The sequence below is a fragment of the Aythya ferina genome (genome assembly GCF_964211825.1).
Source record: "Aythya ferina genome assembly, chromosome: 24".
Taxonomy (NCBI): domain Eukaryota; kingdom Metazoa; phylum Chordata; class Aves; order Anseriformes; family Anatidae; genus Aythya; species Aythya ferina.
In genome coordinates, this window is record NC_140322.1 from 3,524,331 (window position 1) to 3,545,927 (window position 21,597).

Here is a 21,597-nt window from a genome sequence, read left to right on the forward strand (position 1 = left end):
TCCTCGTCCCTTGGGGTTTTATTCCCCGAGCTCCTCAGCCCTCGCTGCCCCGCTGCAGCCCTGGGGCCGGGAGGGATTTCCTGGCACTCCTGGCGAGCGCCGCAGCCACGTCCCGCAGGCGCAGTCCCCAGGCCCTGCTGTCCCCAGGGGCCCTCCTGCTCTTCGGGGCTGGCTTCCAAACGTCCTCGTGCTGGCTACGAGCAGACGATTCCCCGGTGCCCGGGGTTAGAGGTTGGAGAGGCAGGGAGGTGCTGCTGGCACCACCGAGTCGCCGATGCCGTCCAGGAGGTGCTCCCAGCGGTCAAAATCCTCCTGCAGGTCTGTGTGGGGCAGAGCCGGGCACGGGGTCACTGCGGCAGCTCCTGGCCTGGCCCCACGTTTAAAAGAGGAGCAGCCACCGGGCGCCTTGCTTTGTGCAGCAAAGCTTTGCCTTAAGGAAAGGGGAGACCCCAAAATTTCCCAACCGGTGACCCCCAACCCTGTGGGGTGCCAGAGCCTTGTCCACAGGAGGACAGGAGCCACGTGGCTCATGGCCATACGGGATGGGAAGCCCCAAAACAACCCCGGGGAGCTGCAAGCTGAGGGCCCTCGTGCCCTCCCGAACCCCATCCAACATCCCCATACCCGCACCGTACCGAGGTGCCTCTGCAGGAAGGCCAGAGCCGCCCGGCTGATGATGTCCAGGCCCTTGTGGGGGTCGAGGGTGCCCCCCACGTTGAAGATCCGCCTGACGAGCTTCCCGGTGAGGAAGGCAAAGTCGGTTTGGCTGTGGTGCACGGACCCCCTGGGGAAGGGAAGGGAAGGGAGCGTGGCAGGGCTGCTCCTGCTCCCGGCCGGCTCCTCGCTGCTCCTTTTGGGGTAGGGGGGGAATCAGCGGGTGCCTGCCCCCAGCCCCGACTCACAGCACGGTTATGATCCTCGTCTGGCTGTTCCTGGAGCTCAGCCTCTTCATTTTGGCGATGCTTTCCGGCGTCTGGAACTTCTCGGCGTTGATGAAGAGCACGGGCCTGGGCACCTCCGGGTACAGCGTGTTCTCCAGGGGGAACATCCAGGCGTCGAGAGCCACCGCGCACCTACACGGCACGGACACACGGCGCTGGCCTCGGGCAGCCCCCGGCCCCCCAACCCCTCGGGAGCATCCCCGGAGCCGCTCACCTGAAGCTGGGCTCCTTCACCAAGGCCAGCACGGCGGTTACACCCCCAAACGAATGCCCCATGACGGCCACTTTGGCCAGATCAACACCATCCTGCAAAAAAAAGGTGACCCGGCGTGGCTCCGCACACACCCCCAGGAAAAACCCCATGAACCGTGAGCCGATCCTGCCTGCGAGGGGCACCCAGCATGGGCACGACCCCCCCAGCCCGACGAAGCCCCCCGGGTGCTCCCCCAGCTCCGGGCACCTTCAGCACGGAGAGGTCGAAGTCCGGGTGCAGGACGTTGGGGACGGGCCGACCGCCGCGCACGGCCTGGAAGAGCCGCAGCGCCCGCACGCACTCGTTCGCTCGCTGATGAACCTGCAGCGAGAGTTACCCCGGGCAATTAACCCCCTGCTAATTACAGGCAGAGGTCCTCACCCTGCTGCTTTCCCCAGTGCCCCCCCCCCAGGCTCTTCTCTCTAAGCCCACAGGGCTGCGGTGAATTTTTTTGGGGTGTTTTTTTCCTTTTTCTCTCTGATTCACTCCGTCTGCTACCACAGACCGCTGGAAATAACCAAAAGCCCCTGAAATCCCTCAGTGCTGAGCCGTGCCGGGGTCACGCTGCCCTTTGGCCGAGCCTCTGCTATATTTATAAAAATAATCATCTCTGCTGGATTTATTGTTCCCTTTCAACGCAAAATTTCAGCACGAGCACGAGCTCGTGGGGTCGTTTTTCCAGGGAACTCTTTCCCTTGTCCATGCCCCGTGCTGTGAAATGGGGCGGACGTGAAGCAAACGGGCTGGGAAGCAGCACCCGTAGCCCCCCCCCCCAGCCCCCCCAGTACCTGCATGTTCCGAAAATAAAACTCCTTCTGCCCCGGGGGCAGCCGCTGGTGCTGGATCCACTCCTCCTGCCCGCTCTCCGCCGCGCAGAAATACGTGGCCGAGGCTGAGCCATCCCTGCAGGGGAGGGCAAGGGGCACATATGGGGGGGGCAGCACCCCCTGCCTTATCCCTGCCCTATATCCAGACCCCCGGCAGGGGCACCAGCGGGGTCGTTTCCCTCCTGGGACCGCCGGACCCACGAGGCAGCGGGGTCTGGGTGCCAACCTGTGCTCCAGCGCCGCCACCACGAAGCCCCAGGACGCCAGCTCCGTGCAGAAGGACGAGTACAGGGTGCTGTGAAGGGTCCCAATGGGGTCAGGGCTCCCACCCGGGTCCCCGTCGCAGCTCCAGCCCTAAATCCCAGCCCGTCCTCCTACCGAAAAGCCCCCAGGCCGTGGGAGAAGATGACCAGCGGGTAGCCGCCGCTGCGGGGTTTGAAGGGCCCCTTCCAGCTCACCGGCACCCTACAGGAGCCTGCGGGGAAGAGAAGGGACCCCGGAAAAAACGGGGGGGACGGGCAGCGGGGTGCTGATTCCACAGCGCGACCCCGCTCGGCCCCGCCACCACCCGCAGCACCCTCCCCACATCCTCCTCGCACCGGGGATGGGGTTTGCGGCCTCAAATCCCACTAAGGGAGTAGGGTCCAAGGTCAGGGGTGGCACCTGGTATGGGGTCGGGGTGCCGGGTGCCCCCTTACCGAAGGCGACGTGGAGCAGGGGAGCGCCCCAGCGCTGGCTGCGGCCGCCGAATTGGGCCATCCCGCGGCTGTACTCGTAGCGGGGGATCCAGCGAGGCCGCTCGGCCCCCGCCCGGGGCTCGCAGGGGTAGAAGAGGCGGAGGAAGAGCCCCTGGGGGAGAGAGGGGACGGGGGGGGGGGACAGCGTGGGGACACCGGGGGCTGTGCCCTGCGCCCCTCGATGCCATGGGACATCCTTGGCGAGCTCAGGCTGCTTGTCCCCGTCCCTGTCCCTGTCCTCGTCCCTGTCCCCGTCCCCGTCCCGTACCTGCCGTGTGTGTCCCACCATGACGTCCACACAGCCCACGCCGTGGGGTCCCTTCCCCGGGGGCAGCGCCAGTGACTGCTCCCCCCCCATGGCCCCTGGCTGCAGGCAATGGGTCAGCGGCCGTGTCCCGCATCCCAAACCCCGCTCAGCCCTTTACCCCGTCACCGAAACCCTATGTGGAAGCTGATATGGGGGGGGGTCCAGCCCCATACCCAATGGGGCTGAGGGTTTTTAACCCATCCCCTGCCCCATTTGCCCCCCACCGTCCCCAATCCCACCCCAAAACCTGGCCGGGCCCTACAAGGGGAGCGCGAGCAAGAGGGCAGCACGGGGCTGGGGGGGCTCAGAGCCCCCTGGGGACACCCCTGGGGACATGGGGGGAATATGGGGGGGACATGGGGGGGACATGGGAGGCACAGCCCTGTCCCCATCCCCCCCCCCGCAGAGCTACAGCTCCCAGCATGCCCCTGGCTGGGGACTACAGCTCCCAGAATGCCTTGCAAAACCCCCCCCCCTCCCCCCCCCCCTCCGGATTGCACAGCCCTGCCTGCAGCTCCCAGGGCTCCCCCCAGTGCTCCCAGTTACCAGTGCAAATCCCAGGGCGCTCCCAGTGCCCCCCCGATAGCTCCCAGTGCCCCCCCGATAACTGCCAGTGTCCCCCATAACTCCCAGTGCCCCCCAGAGCTCCCAGTGCCCCCCAGAGCTCCCAGTACTCCCCCATAATTCCCAGCATCCCCCATAGCTCCCAGTACCCCCCATTGCTCCCAGTGCCCCCCAGAGCCCTCAGTGTCCCCCCTGTAGCTCCCAGTGACCCCCATAATTCCCAGTATCCCCCATAACTCCCAGTGCACCCCGGAGCTCCCACTGCCCCCCAGAGCTCCCAGTGCCCTCCTATAGCTTCCAGTATCCCCCCTGGCTCACAGTGTCCCCCCCCCCATAACTCCCAGTACCCCCCAAGACTCCCAGTGCCCCCCTATAGCTCCCAGTACCCCCCCCCCCATAACTCCCAGTGTCTCCCAGAGCTCCCAGTGCCCCCCAGAGCTCCCAGTATCCCCCAGAGCTCCCAGTACCCCCCCATTGCTCCCAGTGCCCCCTCATTGCTCCCAGTGCCCCCCCCCCCCCAATAGCTCCCAGTGCCCTCCTATAGCTCCCAGTATCCCCCCCTGGCTCCCAGTGCTCCCCCATAACTCCCATTGCCCCAGTAACTCCCAGTGACCCCTGTCCCAGTTCCTCCTCTGGCTCCCAGTGCCCCTCCCACAGCCCCCCGAGCTCCCAGTTACCCTCTGTGCCCCCCAGCTCCAGCACCCCCCCTGCACCAGTAGCCCCCAGTACCCCCCCCAGGACTCCCCGCGGTCACCAGTGCAGGGGGACACAGCTCCCAGCACACACCAGTGCTCCCAGTACTACAGCTCCCAGTGCCACGCGTGGGCGGGGACTACAGCTCCCAGTAGCCACCAGTGTGGGACACAGTGCCCAGTGCTCCCAGTGCAAAACCGGAGCTCCCAGTGCAAAACCGGAGCTCCCAGTGCAAAACCAGAGCTCCCGGTGCCACCAGTGGAAAACCAGAGCTCCCAGTGCAAACCCAGTGCAAAACCAGAGCTCCCAGTGCAAAACCGGAGCTCCCAGTGGGAAACCAGAACTCCCAGTGCAAACCCAGTGCAAAACCAGAGCTCCCAGTGCAAAACCAGTACAAAAGCAGAGCTCCCAGTGCAAAACCGGTACAAAACTAGAACTCCCAGTGCAAAACCGGAGCTCCCAGTGCAAAACCAGGAGAAAACCAGAACTCCCAGTGCAAAACCAGAGCTCCCAGTATAAAACCAGTACAAAACCAGAACTCCCAGTGCCCCACTCACCCCCAGTCCCCCCAGCCTGTGGGGCTGCCGTGCCCTGCCTGCCCTGCAGCCGGGGCTGGGACGGTCCCCACGGTCCCCACGCCACCCCCCCACGCCCCCCACGCGTGGGTCCCGCTCCCCCCCCCCCGCTCCATGCCCTGGCTCCCTCCCCTTCCCCCACCCCCCCGCCGTAATCCCCTGGGGATTAAAACTCCCCGCGGGGCCGAGCTGCGCCCTGGGCCGGGCAAAGAGCCAAAGCCTGGGTTAAAAATACCCTAAAACCCCCTAAAACCCCCTAAATCCACCCAAAAGCCCCGCCAAGCTCCTGCCCACGCAGCCCACGCGGGGCACCCGCTGCGCTCGGTTCCTCCCCGGGGAAACTGAGGCACGGGTGGGCTCCGGGGGTGTCACCGCGCCTGTTCCCAGGGTCGCCCCCCCTGTCCCGCGTGGGAGCCAGCCCCTGTCGGGACCCCCCCCGCGTCCCACGCGTGTCCCCGGGTTTCCATTGAAAGGATTCACGCGGCTCACGCTCCCACTCGAGTTTTTTTTTGTGTTTTTTTTCCAGTTTGCCCAGCGGAGGGCTAATTGGGGCAGGGGGGTAAAGGGGGGGTCAGGCCTGACGCTCCCCGTCACGGCAGAGATCCCCCCGAGAGCAAAGACACGCGTGGGGCCACGGGGCGTGGGGATAGAGGGCGAGCCGTGAGGTCGGCGCTAGGACCCCGCGGACCCCCGGGCTCCCCCTCCCACCGCGGGGAACCCCCGGCCCACGTGGGCGCCCCGCGGGCTCGGCCAATGGGAGGGCGCCGGGGGAGGAGGGAGTGTCAGAGAGCCACGCCCACTGGGAGGGAACGGCCAATGGGAGAGGAGGAGGCGTGGCCGAGGGCGAATGTTGTGACGGTGGGAACGGGGAGGGAGGGGGCGCGGGGAGGGGGGGAACACCGAGGGGAGGGGGCGCGGGGAGGGAGTGGGGGGGGCACCGGGGGAGGGACAGACGGACAGAGCCGGGGGGACGGACAGACGGACAGACGGGGGGGGGGGACCCCAGCTTGCCACGGGGTCCCGGGGACAGCCAGCCGGGGGGGGCACAGGTAGTAAAGCCCGTGGGGGGGGACAAGGACAGACGGACAGGGCACGGGACGGACAGACAGCACGGGGCAGGGACAGACGGACAGCGAGGTGACGGGGGGGGGCACCCGGGGGCACTGACGGCACCGTGGGGAAGGGGGAGAAAACCGGGACGCCCCTAATCCCAATCCCTAATCCCAATCCCTAATCCTAATCCCGCCCCCAACCCCAATCCTGGTCCCAATCCCAAATCCCAACCCCAAATCCTCACCCTGATCCCAAACCCCATCCCGGTCCTGATCCCCATCCCAAATCCCCATCCCAAACCCCCCATCCCAACCCTAAACCCCCATCCCAACCCCAAATCCCAATCCCCATCCCCTCCCCGCAATGGGCTGCAGGCAGCACCGGGGTCCCTTTTGGGGCTGGGGGCCGGGGGGGCTTTGGGACCGACCCGCAGCCTCCCCCCGCTGCTCCTAGGGAGGCTCCGAGCCCCCCGGGGGGGCTGGGATGGGATCGGGGCGGCCGCACGCACCCAGCCACGAGGGCACCGGAGGAGCACCGAAGGTACGGGGACGGGGACGGGGCTGGGGAGGGGGGAAAAAAAAGGGGGTGAGAAATGAGGGAAATGGGGAGGGGGTGTCCCGGTGGCCCCCCCCCGTGCTGACACAGTTGGCAGGGAGGCGATCGTGCGACCTCGCTGCCTCTCCAGGGATTTGAAGCCGGGCCAAGCGGCGGCGGTGGAATTGTCACCGCAGCCAGCCGAGGAAACGCAGCGCCGGGGGGACGGGAGGGACACGGGAGGGACAGGACTGGGACACCGAGGGGACAGGAGCAGGACACCAAGCAGGACGCCTCGCACCGGTCCCGCTTCTTGCCCCGCAGCCGGAGGCTCCCCAGACCCCGCAGAGCCGGGCACGGAGAGGGGACCGCGGGTCCTCGGTGTCCCCGCACACCGGGGGCCACCCCGGAGCCGTCCCCGTTGCCACCATCCTCCGTCAGCCGTCGGAGCCCGATGAGCCGCCGAGGCCGAGCGTGACCCTATGCAGGCCAGGAAGAAATACCTGCTGGTGGCCTTCCTCGCCTCCTGGCTCCTGCTCTTCCTCCTCCTCCTCGGGGACCGCCTGCGCCGTTCGGCTTTCATTTCCCAGCCGAGAGCCAGGTCCCCGAGGCGCTGGCCCCGCTGGGCCGATCGCTCCCTCCTGGGAAGCTTCGCGGACCCCCAGGAGCTGCAGGACCGCGGGGCCCCCCCGCCGCCCTCACCCCGGCTGAACGCCTCGTCCCGGTGCCGCATGGAGAACTGCTTCGACCTCGGGCGCTGCCGGCGGCACGGCTTCAAGGTCTTCACCTACCCGCGGCAGCGCGGCCAGCCCGTGTCCGACAGCTACGGCAAGATCCTGGCCTCCCTCGAGCGCTCGCGCTACCACACGCGGCGCCCCGAGGAGGCCTGCCTCTTCGTGCTGCCCATCGACACCCTGGACCGCGACCGCCTCTCGGCCCGCTACGTCCCCGGCCTGGGCCAGGAGCTCGGCGCCTCCCCGCTGTGGAACGGGGGCCGCAACCACCTCGTCTTCAACCTCTACTCGGGCACCTGGCCCCACTACGGCGAGGAGCTGGGTTTTGACGTCGGGCAGGCCATGTTGGCCAAAGCCAGCTTTGATGCTGGGAGTTTCAGGCCCGGTTTCGACGTCTCCATCCCTCTCTTCCCCCGGGACCACCCGCAGCGGGGTGGGCAGGAGGGGAGGCTGCGGCACGGCGCGGTGCCCCCGAGGAAAAAATACCTGCTGGCCTTCAAGGGGAAGAGATACCTGACCGGCATCGGGTCCGGCACCAGGAACGCGCTGCACCACATCCACAACGGGAAGGACATCGTCTCCCTCACCACCTGCAAGCACGGCAAGGACTGGGAGAAGCACAAGGACGAGCGCTGCGACAAGGACAACGTGGACTACGAGAAGTGAGCGGGGTGGGGAAGGGGGTGGGAGGGTGAAAGGGGGGAGCCCCGCGGGTCTGGGGGGTGGGAAATGGGGAGAGGGGAGGGTTTGGGGCTGTCCCCCCGCGTCCCGGCCTCGTCCCAGCCCCAAGCTCCCCCCTTGGGGACATCGGGGGAAATGTGCGGTGGCACCCACTGCAAAACGGGATGGGGACACAAAGTTCGGCGAGTTTGTGGGGTCCCGGGACCGGGGAGCTGCACACCAGCTCCTCACCTCCCTGTCCCGCCCTCAGCCAGGGTGGTTTGGGTGGAAAAAAAGGGATTTGGGGCCAGGATGAGAGGTGAGGATAAGCAGGGAGGTCTCGGTCCTGCCACCCGGGGACATCCCGCGGCCACCCGACCCCGAGAGCAGATGGAAGGGCCGCGTGGGACATCATCCCCAAAGCGTCTTAGGAGGTGCCGGGAGGTAAAAGTGAAGTCAGGGCTGGGGGCATTGGGATTAGCCAGGGCTCCGGGGCCGCCTGGGCATCGCCTGGCCCCGACACGGCCCTGTCAGCCCCCGCCCTGGGGCTGTTTTTTGGGGACGGGGCACGGCAGCAACGGAGCCACTCAGAGGGGGACGTGGTGGGCGCCCGGCACGGCCCCGAACAAAACAAGGAAGCCCTGACGGCAAAAGTGTCCGGAAACCACAGCGGGGCACGAGCCAAATATTTCCATCGGGAGGTTTCGGCCCCGCAGCCCGGCCGGCGCCAGCCTCCCCGCCACGGCTGCCGGCCAAAAAGGATGCTCGGACCCCCCCCGGGATGCTCGGACCCCCCCCCAGGACACGTCCTGCTGGGTCCCCTCCGAGCGGGTGGCAGTGGGGTGGCCCCAAAAGGCGAGCGCTGGAGGTGCCCGGCCCTAAGGATGTCGCCGTCGGGGTTGTCACTGCTGTGGTTTCACGGGGTGTCTGGCCAGGATTTGGGGTGTTGGCGAGGCAGGGAGCACCCCTGGGGATTTGGGGGATTTGGTGTCTGTAGGAGATGCAGGGATGATCCTACAGCAGTGGGTTTTGTTCCCAAATCTGTGTGCTGCTTTCCTGCGGGGATGCTCCAGGGTGCCCCAACACCCACCGAGGGGGGCTCGTCCCCACGTCCCCACCACGGCCGGGTCTGGGAGACCTTTCCCTTGGGGCCCAGCCCCAAGTTGTCCCCGCAGCCCCCCCCGGCCAGGCCGTGTGTGTGTCCCCCATCCCCTCCGGGCAGGAACAGTCGGGGTCTGTCCCAGCTCCGTGTCAATATTGGATTTTCCGGTGCGGTCACCCCTCCCCAGCAGCACAGACGGGGCTTTCATCGCCTGGGGCCCTGCCGGCCCTTCTGCCCCCCCCCCCAAAAAAAACGCTGCCGGGGCAGGCAGGGCTGCTCCAACCCTACAAGCCTGGGCACAGCGCAGGAATCACCGCGATTTTGGGCTCGGGGGTTTGGGTGCTGCGTTGTGGGGTGGTGTGGAGGGGGCTGTGCTCCCCCCCGGGTAACACCGGGGTCTCCTGACCCCGCTCTTTGGGGTGAATTTGGCTCCTGGCTCTGCCACGGGTTCCCTTGGTGGGCACCCCCCAGGGCGCTGCAGCCCCACCAAGCCCAGCCCCGATCCATCCCAACCCCACGGGATGGGTGCCCGGCCTTGTAGGGTGCCAACAAAACCCCGTGGGGTGCACGGGGGTGTGGGGGGCAGTGCCTGACCCCCCCCTCGTCCCCCAAAAAGGTTCGACTACCAGGAGCTGCTGCACAACTCCACCTTCTGCATCGTGCCCCGCGGCCGGCGCCTGGGCTCCTTTCGCTTCCTGGAGGCGCTGCAGGTACTGGGGGGGCTCCGGGGGGGGGACACGGGATAAGGGACTCGTCTGTGGGGTCCCCGGGCTCTGTCCCAGCCCCTGTGGGGTCCCTCGCAGGCTGCCTGCATCCCCGTGCTGCTGAGCGATGGCTGGGAGCTGCCCTTCTCCGAGGTGATCGACTGGAGCAAAGCCGCCGTGGTGGGCAGCGAGAAGCTGCTCCTGCAGGTACCGGGGCCGGATCCTGCCCCGTGCTGGGCACCAGTTTTTTTTTTGGGGGGGGGCTGACCCCAGAGGTGGCGGAGGAGTCGCTGCTTTTGGGGTGTAAAAGCTCTGCAGTCAACTACCCCATCCTGTGTGGGGGTGCTGGGGGTCCTGTCCCAGCCCTGCGGCATCTCCGCAAACCCTCGGGGGGGGGTCCCGGGCCTGATCCTGCTCCACGGAGAGGGCTGTGGCCACGGCACTGGTTATGGGGGACCCCTTGGGACCATACGGAGGTCTTGGGGGGGGTTAAACCAGCCCTGCTCGCCCCACAGATCCCCTCCGCCGTGCGCTGCATCCACCCGGAGCGCGTGCTGGCCCTGCAGCAGCAGACGCAGTTCCTGTGGGACGCCTACTTCTCCTCCGTCGACAAGATCGTGCACACCACGCTGGAGGTGAGCACAGCCCCACGGGGACCCCCCAACTGGGTTATGGGGAACCCTTTGGGGCGCTGACGGCACCTCCCGGCCCCTCGCAGATCATCAAGGACCGGCTGCTCCCGCACCGCTCGCGGCCCCGCTTCCTCTGGAACGCGCCCCCCGGGGGGCTGCTGGCCCTGCCCGACTTCTCCACGCACATCGGGGACTTCCCCTTTTATTACCTGCAGCACGGTAGGACCCCCGTGTTGTCCCCTAAAACCCCCCGGCTGAGCACCACGGGCTCGGTGCGTGTCCTGATGCCTCTGCTCTGCCCCTGTCCGGCCCCACTCGCAGGCTCCAGCCCCTCCGACAAGTTCACGGCCTTCATCCGCGTCGTCTCGCCGCTGTCCCAGCCCGTCCTCAGGCTCATCCAGGCCGTCTCCAGGTCCCAGTACTGCGCCCAGGTGGGGGGAGATGGGGGCTGGGGGCACTGGGGAAGCAATGGGGCAGGTTCCCAGGGGCTGGGAGCACAGGGGAAGGGATGGGGCAGGTTCCCGGGGGCTGGGGTGGGATTTGGGTGGGATTGGGGTGGGACTGGGGGGGCTGACAGTGCTTGTGTCACCCTTGGGGGCAAAGCTGCCCCCTCCTCGCGGTGCTGGGACCACCCCTGGTTGCATCCTGGGTCCAAACCCTCGTGGGATGGTTTTGGGGTGGAAGAGGCGCAGCCCTACTGAGAGCTGAGCTGGAGCTGGTCCCACTGTCGGATCTGGGGGGGGCCTCAACCCTGCGAACCCCAACACGTCCCAGGGGGGCAGCCCCGGAGAAACCCCCTCGTGGTGCCCCCCAGCCCTGCTTTTCCACCCCGCTGCAGATCCTGGTGCTGTGGAGCTGCGAGAAGCCACCGCCACCGCTCGAGAAGTGGCCCCAAATCACCGTGCCCCTGAGCGTCATCGAGGGCAGGAGGGAGGTACGAGGAGCCGGGACGTGCGGGGAGCCGGGCACCCACCCGGGGGCACATCCCAAATTTAATTTCCCCCCCCTCTGTAGCTCAGTGACCGCTTCTTCCCCTACGCGGCCATCCGGACGGACGCGGTGCTCAGCCTGGACGAGCACAGCAGCCTCTCCACCAGCGAGGTGAGGCCGTGGGCACCCCGATCCCCGACCCCACAGAGCTGGACGAGCCCCGTGCTGAGAAAATGGGATGCTCAGCAGCCACTGTGGGGCTGGCAGGGAGCCGTGCCCGCTGTCCCCATGTCCCCACACCCAGGGGACCCCTTGGGGGGGACATTGGGGATGGCGATGGGTCCCTGTTGATGCCACCCCCTGTGCCAGGTGGATTTTGCCTTCGTGGTGTGGCGCAGCTTCCCCGAGCGCATCGTGGGCTTCCTGGCCTCCAGCCACTTTTGGGACGCCGAGCAGCAGCGCTGGGGCTACACCTCCCGCTGGACCAACGAGCTCTCCATCATCCTCACCGCCGCCGCCTTCTACCACAGGTACCCCAGCGCACCGGGAGGCCGGGGGGAGCCCCACGAGCTTGAGGGGGGGGCACGGACACATCCTGCCCCCTCCTCGCCGCCTCCCCCAGGTATTATCACAGCCTCTTCACCGGGTACCTGCCCGCGGGGCTGCGCGAGCTGGCGGGGGGCCTGGCCGCCTGCGAGGACATCCTGATGAACGTCCTGGTGGCCGCCGTCACCAAGCTGCCGCCCATCAAGGTGGCCCAGAGGAAGCAGCACAAGGAGGCCGTGCCCCAGCAGCAGGTTAGGGGGCGAGGAGGGGGTGCTGAGACCCTCCCCAAACCGGGAGCAGAGCCCCTGAACCCCGCGCTTTTCCTCCTGCCCAGGTGAAGGGCACGGCACCAAGCAGCAGCCGGGGTTTCTCGCAGCAGCAGGACTGCCTCAACCAGCTGGTGGACTGGTTCGGGTACATGCCCCTCGTGTCCTCCCAGCTGCGCCTCGACCCCGTGCTCTTCAAGGACCAGGTCTCCATCCTGCGCAAGAAATATCGCCACTTGGAGCGGCCCTGAGCCCCGCCGGGCACCCCAACCCCACCGCACGGACCTCAGGGGAGCAGCGGATCCCTCCCGGAGCGAGCGCTGGGGTGGCTGCCCACGGGGTTTTTACTTGGTATTGGGTTTTACCAGTACGATATAGGGCAGGGCAGGCACGGGGATGGATGCAGGATGAGCGGAGCCCGGCTGGAGGCTGCGGGATGTGGGATGAGCCAGCTGTGCATGGTGCTGGCACAGCAGGGGACCCCGGTGCCACCATGCCCAGCACATTGGGGACATCCTCGGGGCTTGGTGGTGGCCGCTGCGTTCCCACTCATGGTCCCCAGGCAGTGGCAGTGCCCAGGAGGCTGCGTTTGGGGCTGCCCTACACCAGCAGTGTCCCCGCCGGGTGCTGCAGAGGTGCCCATGTCCCTGCGATTGTTTCGGGCACCGTCCCCACCCCGCGAGCAGCAGGGAGGGGACAGCGAGTGCTTGAGCTTCCCAAAAGCAAACAGGGGAGCGATAAGAGGTGAGAGCAGGGCAAGCGTCCACCCTCCACCCTCCCTCCCTCCCCAGGCTGGGACGGACCCTGAGCACCCAGGGGCTCCTCCCCAGGCACCCCTCCACCCCCTTTTTTTCCCCCAAAGCGAAATAAAAGGGATATTTCAGCTGCTTTTCCTGGCTGCACTGAAACTGTGAAAACCAAGGTTCCCCCCCCCCGTGCCGCCCTTCTCCGCAGCCCTGGCCCCGTCCTTGGTCCCGTCGCCCGCAGACCAAACCCCGCGGACACAAGGTCGCCCGTCGGCGGGGCCGTCCCCTGGTGGGGCACTCGCTTTGCTCTGCTTTATTGCCTCCTGCTAAGAGTTCGTGGGAGCAGGACGGGGGTGCCAGGGCTCGGGGGGCTCAGTCGCGGGGGGGCTGGCACTCGCGGCAGTCCCGCATGTCCTCGGAGTAGCTCTCGATCTGGATGGTGGTGGTGTGGAAGCGGAAGGCGCGCTGCAGCCGCGAGCTGGCCTCCTCCAGCACCTCCTGCGCGTTGGCGCCGGCGTCTGCAAGGAGTTAGAGGGGTGTCAGGGGGTTGGGTGAGCCCCCGAATCCTTTTTTTTCCCCCCTCCCACACACTCACTGATGGCGATGTGCACCGAGAGCAGCGGCTGCGCTGCCGTCAGCGCCCAGATGTGGAGGCTGTGCACGGCCTCCACGCCGCCCACCGCCAGCAGCGTCTCCCGCACGGCGTTGAAGTCCATGCCCCTGGGGGTGCCTGGGGGGGAGCCACAGAACGGGGTGGGTGTCGGGCTCACGGCACCCATGGGTGGTTTTCACCACCCCAGCGGGTCCCTACCCTCCATGAGGACGAGGAGGACGTCGCGGAGGATGGTGAGCGTTGTCCCCAGCACCAGGGCGGAGAAGAGGAAGGTGCAGATGGGATCCACGTACTTGTACTCGGGCTGGGAGAGGCGGCAGAGGCTGAGATCTCCCCCCCGAGTGCCACCCCCGGCCTCCAAATCCCCATCAGAATCCATCCCATCCATCTCCCCCCCGTGTGCAGCCAGGGATGGGCAAGCCACCATCCCCGTGTCCCCCTCCCGAGCGTCCCCTCGGCCCCCAGCACCTTAAAGAAGATGATGTAGGACGCCACGAGGACGCCGACGCTCTGCAGCAGGTCCCCCACCACGTGGACGAAGGCGGCGCGGACGCTGGCGTTGGGCTGCTCGCCCGGCGCTCCGTGCCCGTGCCCGTGCCCCGTCTGGTGCAGAGCCACCCCCATCCTGCGGGCAGGGTGGCAGTGACGTCCCCGGCCACCACGGGGGTCCCGTCCTGTCCCCCAGCACGTCGTACGTACACGATGTTGACGGCCACGGCGCAGGCGGAGGTGATGAGCATGACGCCGCCCTCGATCTCGTAGTCGGCCGAGAGCAGGCGCTGGGCCGCCAGGTACACCAGGACACCCGTCACCACCCAGATGGAGAGCACGGACAGCAGGGCCCCCAGGATCTCTGCGGAGAGCCCCGCGTTGTCACCGCACCCCGGGGTGCCCCTACCGCGCCGGGATGCTTCCCAATGGGGTTCCCCAGGGGGCCGTGGTGTTACCTGCTCGGTGCCAGCCGAAATTCATGGTTTTGGTGGCGGGGCGGGAGGACACCCAGAGGGCGAAGAGGCTGATCATGACGCTGGCGAAGTCGGTCAGGAGGTGAGCGGCGTCCGTCAGGATGGCCAGGCTGTGCGCCAGGTACCCGCCTGCGCTCACACAGAAGGGAAAAGAAGATCGGGGGGGGGGAGATCTTCCCCGCACAGAAGATCCCCACCCCGCACAAAAAGAGGGAAGAGATCAAGGGGAGACCCCCACCCGGAGCGACACACAAACCAGATCACCCCAAACCCAAACGGGGCACCCTGCCCGCTCCCAGCTTGCGCCCATTTCACAGATGGGGACAGGAGAGGCCACGCAGCCACTCAGGGCACGACCACCCCATCCGGACCCCACACCCCGCACTCACCCACGGCTTCCCCCAGCATGAAGACGAGGCAGATGCCGGCGGCCACGTAGAGCTTCCTGCGCGCCCGCTGCTGCTGCCCGGGGTGGTCGGCGGCCCCCAACGCGTGGCAGTGGCGGCGGCGCCGCGTGCCCAGCTCCAGGGCGGGCGCCTGGCCCCGCAGCGAGCTGTGCCCGTCCTCCTGCACCGTCCCCAGGTAGGACCTGCGGGGGGACGGGTGACAGCAGGGGGACAACGGGGCACCAGGAGGTGCTGGCGCTGGGCACAGCGGGGTGCCTGGGTGGAGGAACCGGGGGGATAGAGGGGATGCGCTGCCCTCCCTTCGTGCTCAGCGCTGCTCCCCCCAGGTCAAAGGGCTTTTGGGGACGCCACGTGGGACCCCCAAGGGGAATGTGGGGGACACGTGCACGTCCCCAACCCGCAGGGCACCCCCTTACCCCGCTGCGCCCTCGGTCAGCAGGTGCCGCTTCTCCTCGCCGGCTGCCATTGGGGTTGGGGTTGGGGTTGGGGTCAGGATCAGGGCTGGTGACCCCGGTGGGTGCGTGGCGGGCGCTGGTGGCAGCCGGTGGCAGTCGGTGGCCTCGGTGGCGGCCGTGTGAAAGCGCCGGGGACTCGTGTGCAAAGCCAAGCCGGGGGAGGCAGGGCCAGGCCGGCTGCAAAGCGACCGCCGCCGCCACCGCCTCGCCCCCCCTGGGGGGGCCCTGCCTCACCCTGCACCCTTGAGGGGGTCCCGGTGCCGGGGGGCTGCTCTGAGCTGCCCCCCTCTAAGCACCCCCGGGTGCCCCAGGGGCTGTGTGTGGGGCAGGACCTGGCTGTGGTCACCCCAGGAGGATGGGGAGCCCCCCAACCCCCAAAGACAGCCCGGATCACCACTATGATAAGCCCTTGGCCCCCCTCCCGGGTTTAAATCCAGCTGGGTGGGTGAAGCTGGGGCCATGCCCGGGGGGCAGGGTCGGATCTGCTGCCTGCCCCCCTCTGAGAGCAGCGTTAATTGCTCCGGGGCTAATTGCAATCAGGGCGCAGCCCAGAGCACCGCTCAAAGCCTCAGTTTCCCCTCGGGCAGGGGCTGAGCTCTGTTTGTGTTTCTGCAGGAGGAGCACGCCCCTGCCACGGCCTCGCAGCTGTGTGAGCTCAGCTGGCAGCTCAGGCTGGCCCCATTTTGGGGCTGGCACAGCCTGGACCCCCCTCACCCCCGCCCCATGTTCCCAAACCCCGGTGAGCGCTGGCCCCGTGTGCCCCCATCGCCAGGGGATAAATCCTGCCCGGTGCTGACCCCTTAAAACCTCCAGGAGCACGGCCAGCACGGGATGCCAGCACTGCTGGAGGTGTCAATTAGGTGAAAATTAGGAGCTGGACCTGCCCTGGGAAACCCTCCCTCATCCCCAGAGCCCATCCCAAGACCTGTGAACCGAAAATGAGAGGGGAGAGGGGGGAAAAAAATGCCCAAAGCACTGGTTTTCTTTATAAAATACACAAAATTCAACTCCGTTACAATTATATACAAAACAAGGAACATATAAAACGTGCGGAATAATCCTTTGCACCCGTATAGAAAAGTGTCCTGTGCTGGAGCAGCCGTCGCCTCGCCGGGCAGCCAGCCCCCATCGGCGCGTCCCCAGGTCCCGTCGCCGGACATCCTGCGCCCGCCGTGGCTACTGGGGGGCTGCGGGAGGGAGAGGGTGGTGGGAGGGTGCTGGGGAGGGATGGGAACCCCCAATAAATCCTCCCTGTTCCCCCCTTTGTGTGGGGGTGCTCGTGGCGGGGGCTCCGCCGTGAGGCTGGCACGGAGGTGGCCGTCCTTACCCGTCACCATCCTGCCGGGCGCTGAGTCCCCTTCTGTCTCTTCCTCCACCTCCTCGTAGAACTCCTCATCCTCCTCATCTGTAAAAGGGGCGGCCAAATGTCAGCGAGGGGCAGCTGCGGCGGGGCCCCAGCCGCTGGCTCCCGAGGGTTTTTTTGGGGCTGGATTATTACCTGCTTCGAAGTCCAAGGCGCGGACGGCGTCGGCGAGGTGGTCCAGGCTCACCGAGAAGGCGTCCATGCTCTCGTAGCCTTGCTCGATTTTCTCCAGCCTGCCGCCCTTCGAGGCCTCCACGATCCTGTGGGGAGAGCACGGCCCTGATCCTACAGCCCCGGAGCATGGGACACCCCCGGGCAGGCTCGCGGTGCTCGCCCCGCTGCCAGATCCTGGCCCGGGGACAGGGTTGGGGAGCACCGAGGTCTCCAGTTTGGGCACTTACGTTTTAATGAGCTGCTTGGCGTTCTGTGGGAGCAAGAAAAAAGGTGAGGGTGTCAGAGCAGCACTGCCTGGGATGTCCCCGTGCCACCAGCACGTCCCCGTGCCACCGGGACCTGGCACCTCACGGGTGCCAAGGGGCTGTAGGGTCTCACCATGAGGAAGGTGGCCTCCCCGGTCTCCTCCATGGCCTGGATGGCCGTCTCCACCAGCCGGCTGGATTTCTCCAGCTGCTCCTTGTACTTGTGGATGAGGCCCTGCACGAAGCCCGTCTTGTCCTCCTGCTCGCGGCCGATGCGCCCCAGCAGCTCCGTCTTCTTCTCCTCCAGCAGCGCCACGAAGGCGTCGAAACGGGCGCACAGCTCCCGCTTGGCCGCCTCGCTGTTCTCCTGCGGGGACAAGGGACAGCCGTGGTCCTCCAGCCCCTGCGTGTCCCCTCCCCGTTGCCTCCTCCGTTCGCTCCGGCTCCCCGCAGCACGCCGGGGTTTCGGGGGGCTCCTTTACCCCGTCCCTCACCTCGGTGCTGCGGCAGGAGTCCTCCAGCTGGGAGATGATGGTCTGGATCCGGTCGTTGCCCGCCACCAGCATGGAGATGCAGTTGTTGAGCTCGCTCTGGGCAGGGACAGACGGACAGAAGCAGCTTGAACCCCGTCCCCCAGGGACAGGGACCGCCGGGATGTCACGGTCCGTCCCCCATCCCGACGTGGGGATGGGCTGGAAGCCGGGGGGGGCATCGCTGTGTCCACAGCTCTAAATTTAGGGCTGTCTCCTGGCTGAAGTCAGCCTGATGGCTATTAATACCCCATGAGCACGTCCCAGAGCTATTTGTGGCCACCCTCAGCACATTGCCCGGAACCTGCCGTGCCCCCCCATGGCCCCAGGTCCCCCCCAACCCCCTCCCCGTGGCACCTTTTGGCCCTGGAAGACGCTCTGCAGAGGGGCGACTTCGCAGTCCTTGTGGGCCCCGAAGACCTTGCACATGGAGCAGGTGGGGACCTCGCAGGTGACGCAGTAGATGTTGATCCGCTCGTCCTCGTGCTCCTTGCACATGGGGTGCTCCCCCTTCTTCAGGGGCCTGCTGGAGAGAGCAGAGCAGCCGTGGTGACGTCCCTGTCACACCGATGTCCCCATCACACCGATGTCCCCATCACGGTGACATCCCCATCGTGGTGATGTTCCCACAGCAGTGACATCCTCACTGACGCTGCAAAGCCACCCCACAGTCGTGTCCCCTTGCGAGAGGCCAGATCCTGGCCTCTGTGCCTCTACAAGACCAGTAAGCCCCAGTTTGCACCAGTCTGGCACTGGACACAGCAGCAGTCGGGGGCCACGCTCCAGGGATGCTGCACAAGCGCCTAATTTTAGAGCAGCGCTGCTGGCATGTGTCCTTATCACCCGACGTGTGACCAGAGCGGGGGCTCCAGGGAGGGTGACAGCAGTTGAGTCACCAGTGGGGGGTTTTTTAGCCAATTCCCCCCCCCCCCAGGGCCGCAGCCACCTGCCACGTGCCATCCGTCCCCGTCCCCATGGCACTGGAACAATATTGACAGTGGCGCAGGGGACCGGGGAGCTGAGCCCCTGCGTTTGGGTCCCTCAAAAAGACGTCACCCCCCTCCTTGTCCCCCCCCCCCCATGCTGTAACCCTGCTGCTGAGCCTCCTTTACCCAGCAGGGTCCCCCCCTGACTGTACCCCTGTCCCTTATCAGCTCCCCGCTGTCACCAGCAGAGCCTGGATTTGTCCCTCACGCCCCTTATCTCCAACTGAAAGCCTCGGCTGCAAAGTGCCAGAGGGGGGGCAGGACTTGTTCCTCCGCCACCCACCCCAGGGTCCCAGTGCCCCCAGTGAGCCACCAGACCTCCGACCCGAACGGCATGGGAGATTTGGGTTGGGAGATGAAGATTTGGTTCGGGAGACGAAGATTTGGGTTGGGGCATGAGGAGGTGGCTCTGGGGATGAAGATGGTGGGGGAGCACCAAGCCGGCCCCCCCATTTTCAGCAGAATCGCCTCCCACACGTTACGCCGGGCTCTGTGGCACTGCTGTCCCCGTGTCCCCGTGGGACCAACCTGGAGCACTCCTGCTTGTAGATGTCGATGATGTTCTCCACCAGCAGGTTCCTCTGCAGCCCGTAGACGCCGTGGCGGTCCAGCAGCACCTCGTGGCGGCACGAGGGGCATCGGAACCGGCCCCCCGGGATGATGCTGCCCCGGCTCTGCCAGCAGGGGTTGGCAGCCTGGAGGGGGACAAGGACAACGGGGGGGTCCTCAGGTGTCCCCGCAGAGCATCCCGGAGCAGGGGAGGGGGTTTGGGGAGTGTGGGGGGGGTCCCCATCTCACCTGGAAGACATCGTTGGCGCACTTGCGGCAGAGGTTGTGCTGGCAGGGCAGGATCACCACGGGCTTGCTGAACATCTCCAGGCAGATGGGGCAGAGCAGCTGCTTCTCCAGGCTCTCCATGGGGCTGCCATCCCGCAGGATGCTGGGCTGGAAATCCATCCTACGCGGCACCTCGTCGGAGCAGCCCCCGCTTCTGCCGCCGGCGCCCCTCGCGCGGCTTTTTATCACTCGCTCGGAGTCACGTGGAGCCCAAAAATCTGCCGGGCGGCTCGGGTGTCCGGCGAGGCGCTGCCACCTGTCACATGGCGGTGACAATCGGGGCGCAAGGCCGGCGGTAAACAAGCCGGGGACAGGCTGTCCGCGTGGCCTGGCCGCCCGTGCTGGGGGGCAGCGGGGCCCCGTGGGGGGGTAGAAGGTGGGACTCGGTCCTACGGGGGGTTTAGGGTGAGGAATGGGCAACACCGAGCTGGTAGAGTGGTTTGTGTGGAGCATCTGTGTTTGTACCCGTAAAATGTGAGCGCTTTTGGGGTGCTGAGCACAAACAGGGTGGGTGGGGGGCTTTCTGGGTGGATGGCAGCACCGTGCTTGGTGTGTGCAGCCCCCTCTGCACACAGGGCTTCTCTGCACCCCAAAATGCACATGGCAGCCCATGGGGAGCTCCCCAAGGCCGGCAGCACGGTGCTGGCACAACCTGCGTGTGGCCTGCCGTGCCCTGTGCTTGTTTGCAAAACCTGACCCAGAAACCGCGGCAGGAGAACAGCGGCAGCGCGAAACCCTCCGGAGCTGCCCCAGCTGGGAGCGGCCCCGATCACATTGCCCGGCGGTAAACAGGGTGTTCTTCCAAACCCCAACACCGGTGCACAGGGAGACCTGTAAATATTAGCAGCTGCATGAGGAGAGCGGGTAATTATAGCGCCTTGGCCGCGGGTCACAGGGGACGGGGTGGGACGGGGTGGCTGCTCTGCAGCCCGCAGAGTCCCTGGGCAGGAGGTGCTGCGAGTGCCAGGGTTACTGCAGGCTGTAGGGATGTGTGTGGGGTGCAGGGGTGTAGGGGTGCACAGGGTACAGGGGTGCACAGGTACCTGTGTATAGGGTGCACAGGTGCTTGGGTTCAAAGGTACATGGGTTTAGGGGGTCAGGGGTAGCTGGAGGTGTGTGGGTGCACAGCTGGACGAGCACAGGGGTGCAGGGGTACCTGTGTACAGGGTGCACGGGTGTTTGGGTATGTGGGGACATGAGTTTAGGGGTTCAGGGGTAGCTGGGGGTGTGTGGGTGCACAGGTACAGGGGTGCCTGAATATATGGGTGCAAGGACACATGGCCATGTGGTACGGGTGTACATGGGTGCGTGGGCATGCAGGGTGTGTAGGTACACGGATGCACAGGTACAGGGTGCAGGTGCCCATGGGTGCACAGGTAGACGGGCACACTCGTGCACAGAGGTGTAGGGGCACACGAGTACACTCGTGCACAGAGGTGTAGGGGTACATGAGTGCAAGGGGCCCTGTTTTCACCGCAGCCAGCCCCCCTCCAGGGGCAGGGCAGCCTCAGGGCTGTTTTGGGTGCTCCTTCCGGACAGGCTCACATGTCAACCAAGTGACTGTGCAGGCACCGGCCAAGCACATCTTGCAAAATTGTCCCCGTTTCGGCACTTGGGGCTCTTCCAGGGAGGTGTGTGCTTGGAAGCAGGGCTGGCCAGGCACACGGCGGGGTTGGCCACCGGACGTGCACCCGTGCCCACGTCCAAAAGCTGGCCCTGCCCAAGGCTGGCATTGATTAACTAATTGCTCCTGGACTCGATTAAGGGGATTCACGGCAGAGGACGGGTTTTAATGCCTTAATCAGCTTCCAAACCCTACAAGGGGCTCGTTGGCCCCTAATTGGCTTGGGGCAGCTTAGGCAGGGCTGTGGGGCACTAATCACCACTGGGCTCGTTACCAATTAACCAGGGAGTGATGGGGGAGCTCTGCTGCATGGGAGCACATCCAAAGGGCCCCCAGGGGCTCCTCACAGGACCCCCACAAGCAGCAGGACCCCCACAAGCAGCAGCCCCACCGCACCCCAACACCCTCAAGGGGGCTGCGGGACCCCAACCATAGGAAACCCACAGAGATAGGGGAGAACGGGGCACAGAGAGGGGGGACAACCCCCAGCCAGCAGCTCCACACACAGCTAGGGCGCCACAAAAGGCGCGGGGGACCCCGTTATTTATTGATTAACGCCGGGCGATGGGTTAATTAATGACACGACGGATTAAT

General features: G+C 66.4%; 4 protein-coding genes across 8 annotated transcripts; 1 reads left to right on the forward strand and 3 right to left on the reverse strand.

The window, feature by feature from the left end:
• Positions 1 to 4,438, reverse strand: PAFAH2 (platelet activating factor acetylhydrolase 2). Of its 3 annotated transcripts, none has more exons than XM_084497230.1 (11): positions 4,384 to 4,438; positions 3,027 to 3,125; positions 2,720 to 2,870; positions 2,400 to 2,496; positions 2,248 to 2,316; positions 1,983 to 2,097; positions 1,402 to 1,515; positions 1,156 to 1,247; positions 903 to 1,073; positions 636 to 784; positions 1 to 320 (listed from the first exon to the last, which is right to left on the reverse strand). In XM_084497230.1, exons 2-11 carry the CDS (start codon positions 3,114 to 3,116, stop codon positions 226 to 228), a joined length of 1,143 nt encoding a protein of 380 aa, XP_084353356.1. In that variant the 5' UTR covers positions 3,117 to 3,125; positions 4,384 to 4,438; the 3' UTR covers positions 1 to 225. The 3 variants fall into 3 exon arrangements, with proteins under 3 accessions (XP_084353356.1, XP_084353357.1, XP_084353358.1); XM_084497231.1 differs by having other exon boundaries at positions 4,416 to 4,436; XM_084497232.1 differs by lacking the exon at positions 4,384 to 4,438 and adding an exon at positions 3,612 to 3,630.
• A 1,555-nt stretch (positions 4,439 to 5,993) lies between these two features.
• EXTL1 (exostosin like glycosyltransferase 1) lies at positions 5,994 to 12,966 on the forward strand. Its single transcript, XM_084497204.1, has 12 exons — positions 5,994 to 6,490; positions 6,809 to 7,880; positions 9,597 to 9,690; positions 9,784 to 9,891; positions 10,200 to 10,319; positions 10,403 to 10,535; positions 10,638 to 10,747; positions 11,155 to 11,250; positions 11,331 to 11,417; positions 11,616 to 11,776; positions 11,869 to 12,043; positions 12,127 to 12,966. Exons 2-12 carry the CDS (start codon positions 6,967 to 6,969, stop codon positions 12,307 to 12,309), a joined length of 2,181 nt encoding a protein of 726 aa, XP_084353330.1. The 5' UTR covers positions 5,994 to 6,490; positions 6,809 to 6,966; the 3' UTR covers positions 12,310 to 12,966.
• Positions 12,967 to 13,042: 76 nt separating this feature from the next.
• On the reverse strand, positions 13,043 to 15,354 carry SLC30A2 (solute carrier family 30 member 2). Its single transcript, XM_084497236.1, has 8 exons — positions 15,206 to 15,354; positions 14,772 to 14,971; positions 14,365 to 14,511; positions 14,117 to 14,270; positions 13,886 to 14,042; positions 13,616 to 13,721; positions 13,400 to 13,534; positions 13,043 to 13,322 (listed from the first exon to the last, which is right to left on the reverse strand). Exons 1-8 carry the CDS (start codon positions 15,253 to 15,255, stop codon positions 13,177 to 13,179), a joined length of 1,095 nt encoding a protein of 364 aa, XP_084353362.1. The 5' UTR covers positions 15,256 to 15,354; the 3' UTR covers positions 13,043 to 13,176.
• Positions 15,355 to 16,208: 854 nt separating this feature from the next.
• Positions 16,209 to 19,528, reverse strand: TRIM63 (tripartite motif containing 63). 3 transcript variants are annotated; one of them, XM_084497216.1, is made up of 9 exons: positions 19,341 to 19,528; positions 19,071 to 19,237; positions 17,914 to 18,079; positions 17,521 to 17,616; positions 17,160 to 17,393; positions 17,009 to 17,031; positions 16,743 to 16,867; positions 16,572 to 16,649; positions 16,209 to 16,461 (listed from the first exon to the last, which is right to left on the reverse strand). In XM_084497216.1, the coding sequence occupies exons 1-9, from the start codon at positions 19,497 to 19,499 to the stop codon at positions 16,421 to 16,423; spliced, it is 1,089 nt and encodes a 362-aa protein (XP_084353342.1). In that variant the 5' UTR covers positions 19,500 to 19,528; the 3' UTR covers positions 16,209 to 16,420. The 3 variants fall into 3 exon arrangements, with proteins under 3 accessions (XP_084353342.1, XP_084353341.1, XP_084353343.1); XM_084497215.1 differs by having other exon boundaries at positions 17,914 to 18,082; XM_084497217.1 differs by having other exon boundaries at positions 16,209 to 16,431; positions 17,914 to 18,082; positions 19,341 to 19,527.
• Between the last annotated feature and the right edge of the window lie 2,069 nt (positions 19,529 to 21,597).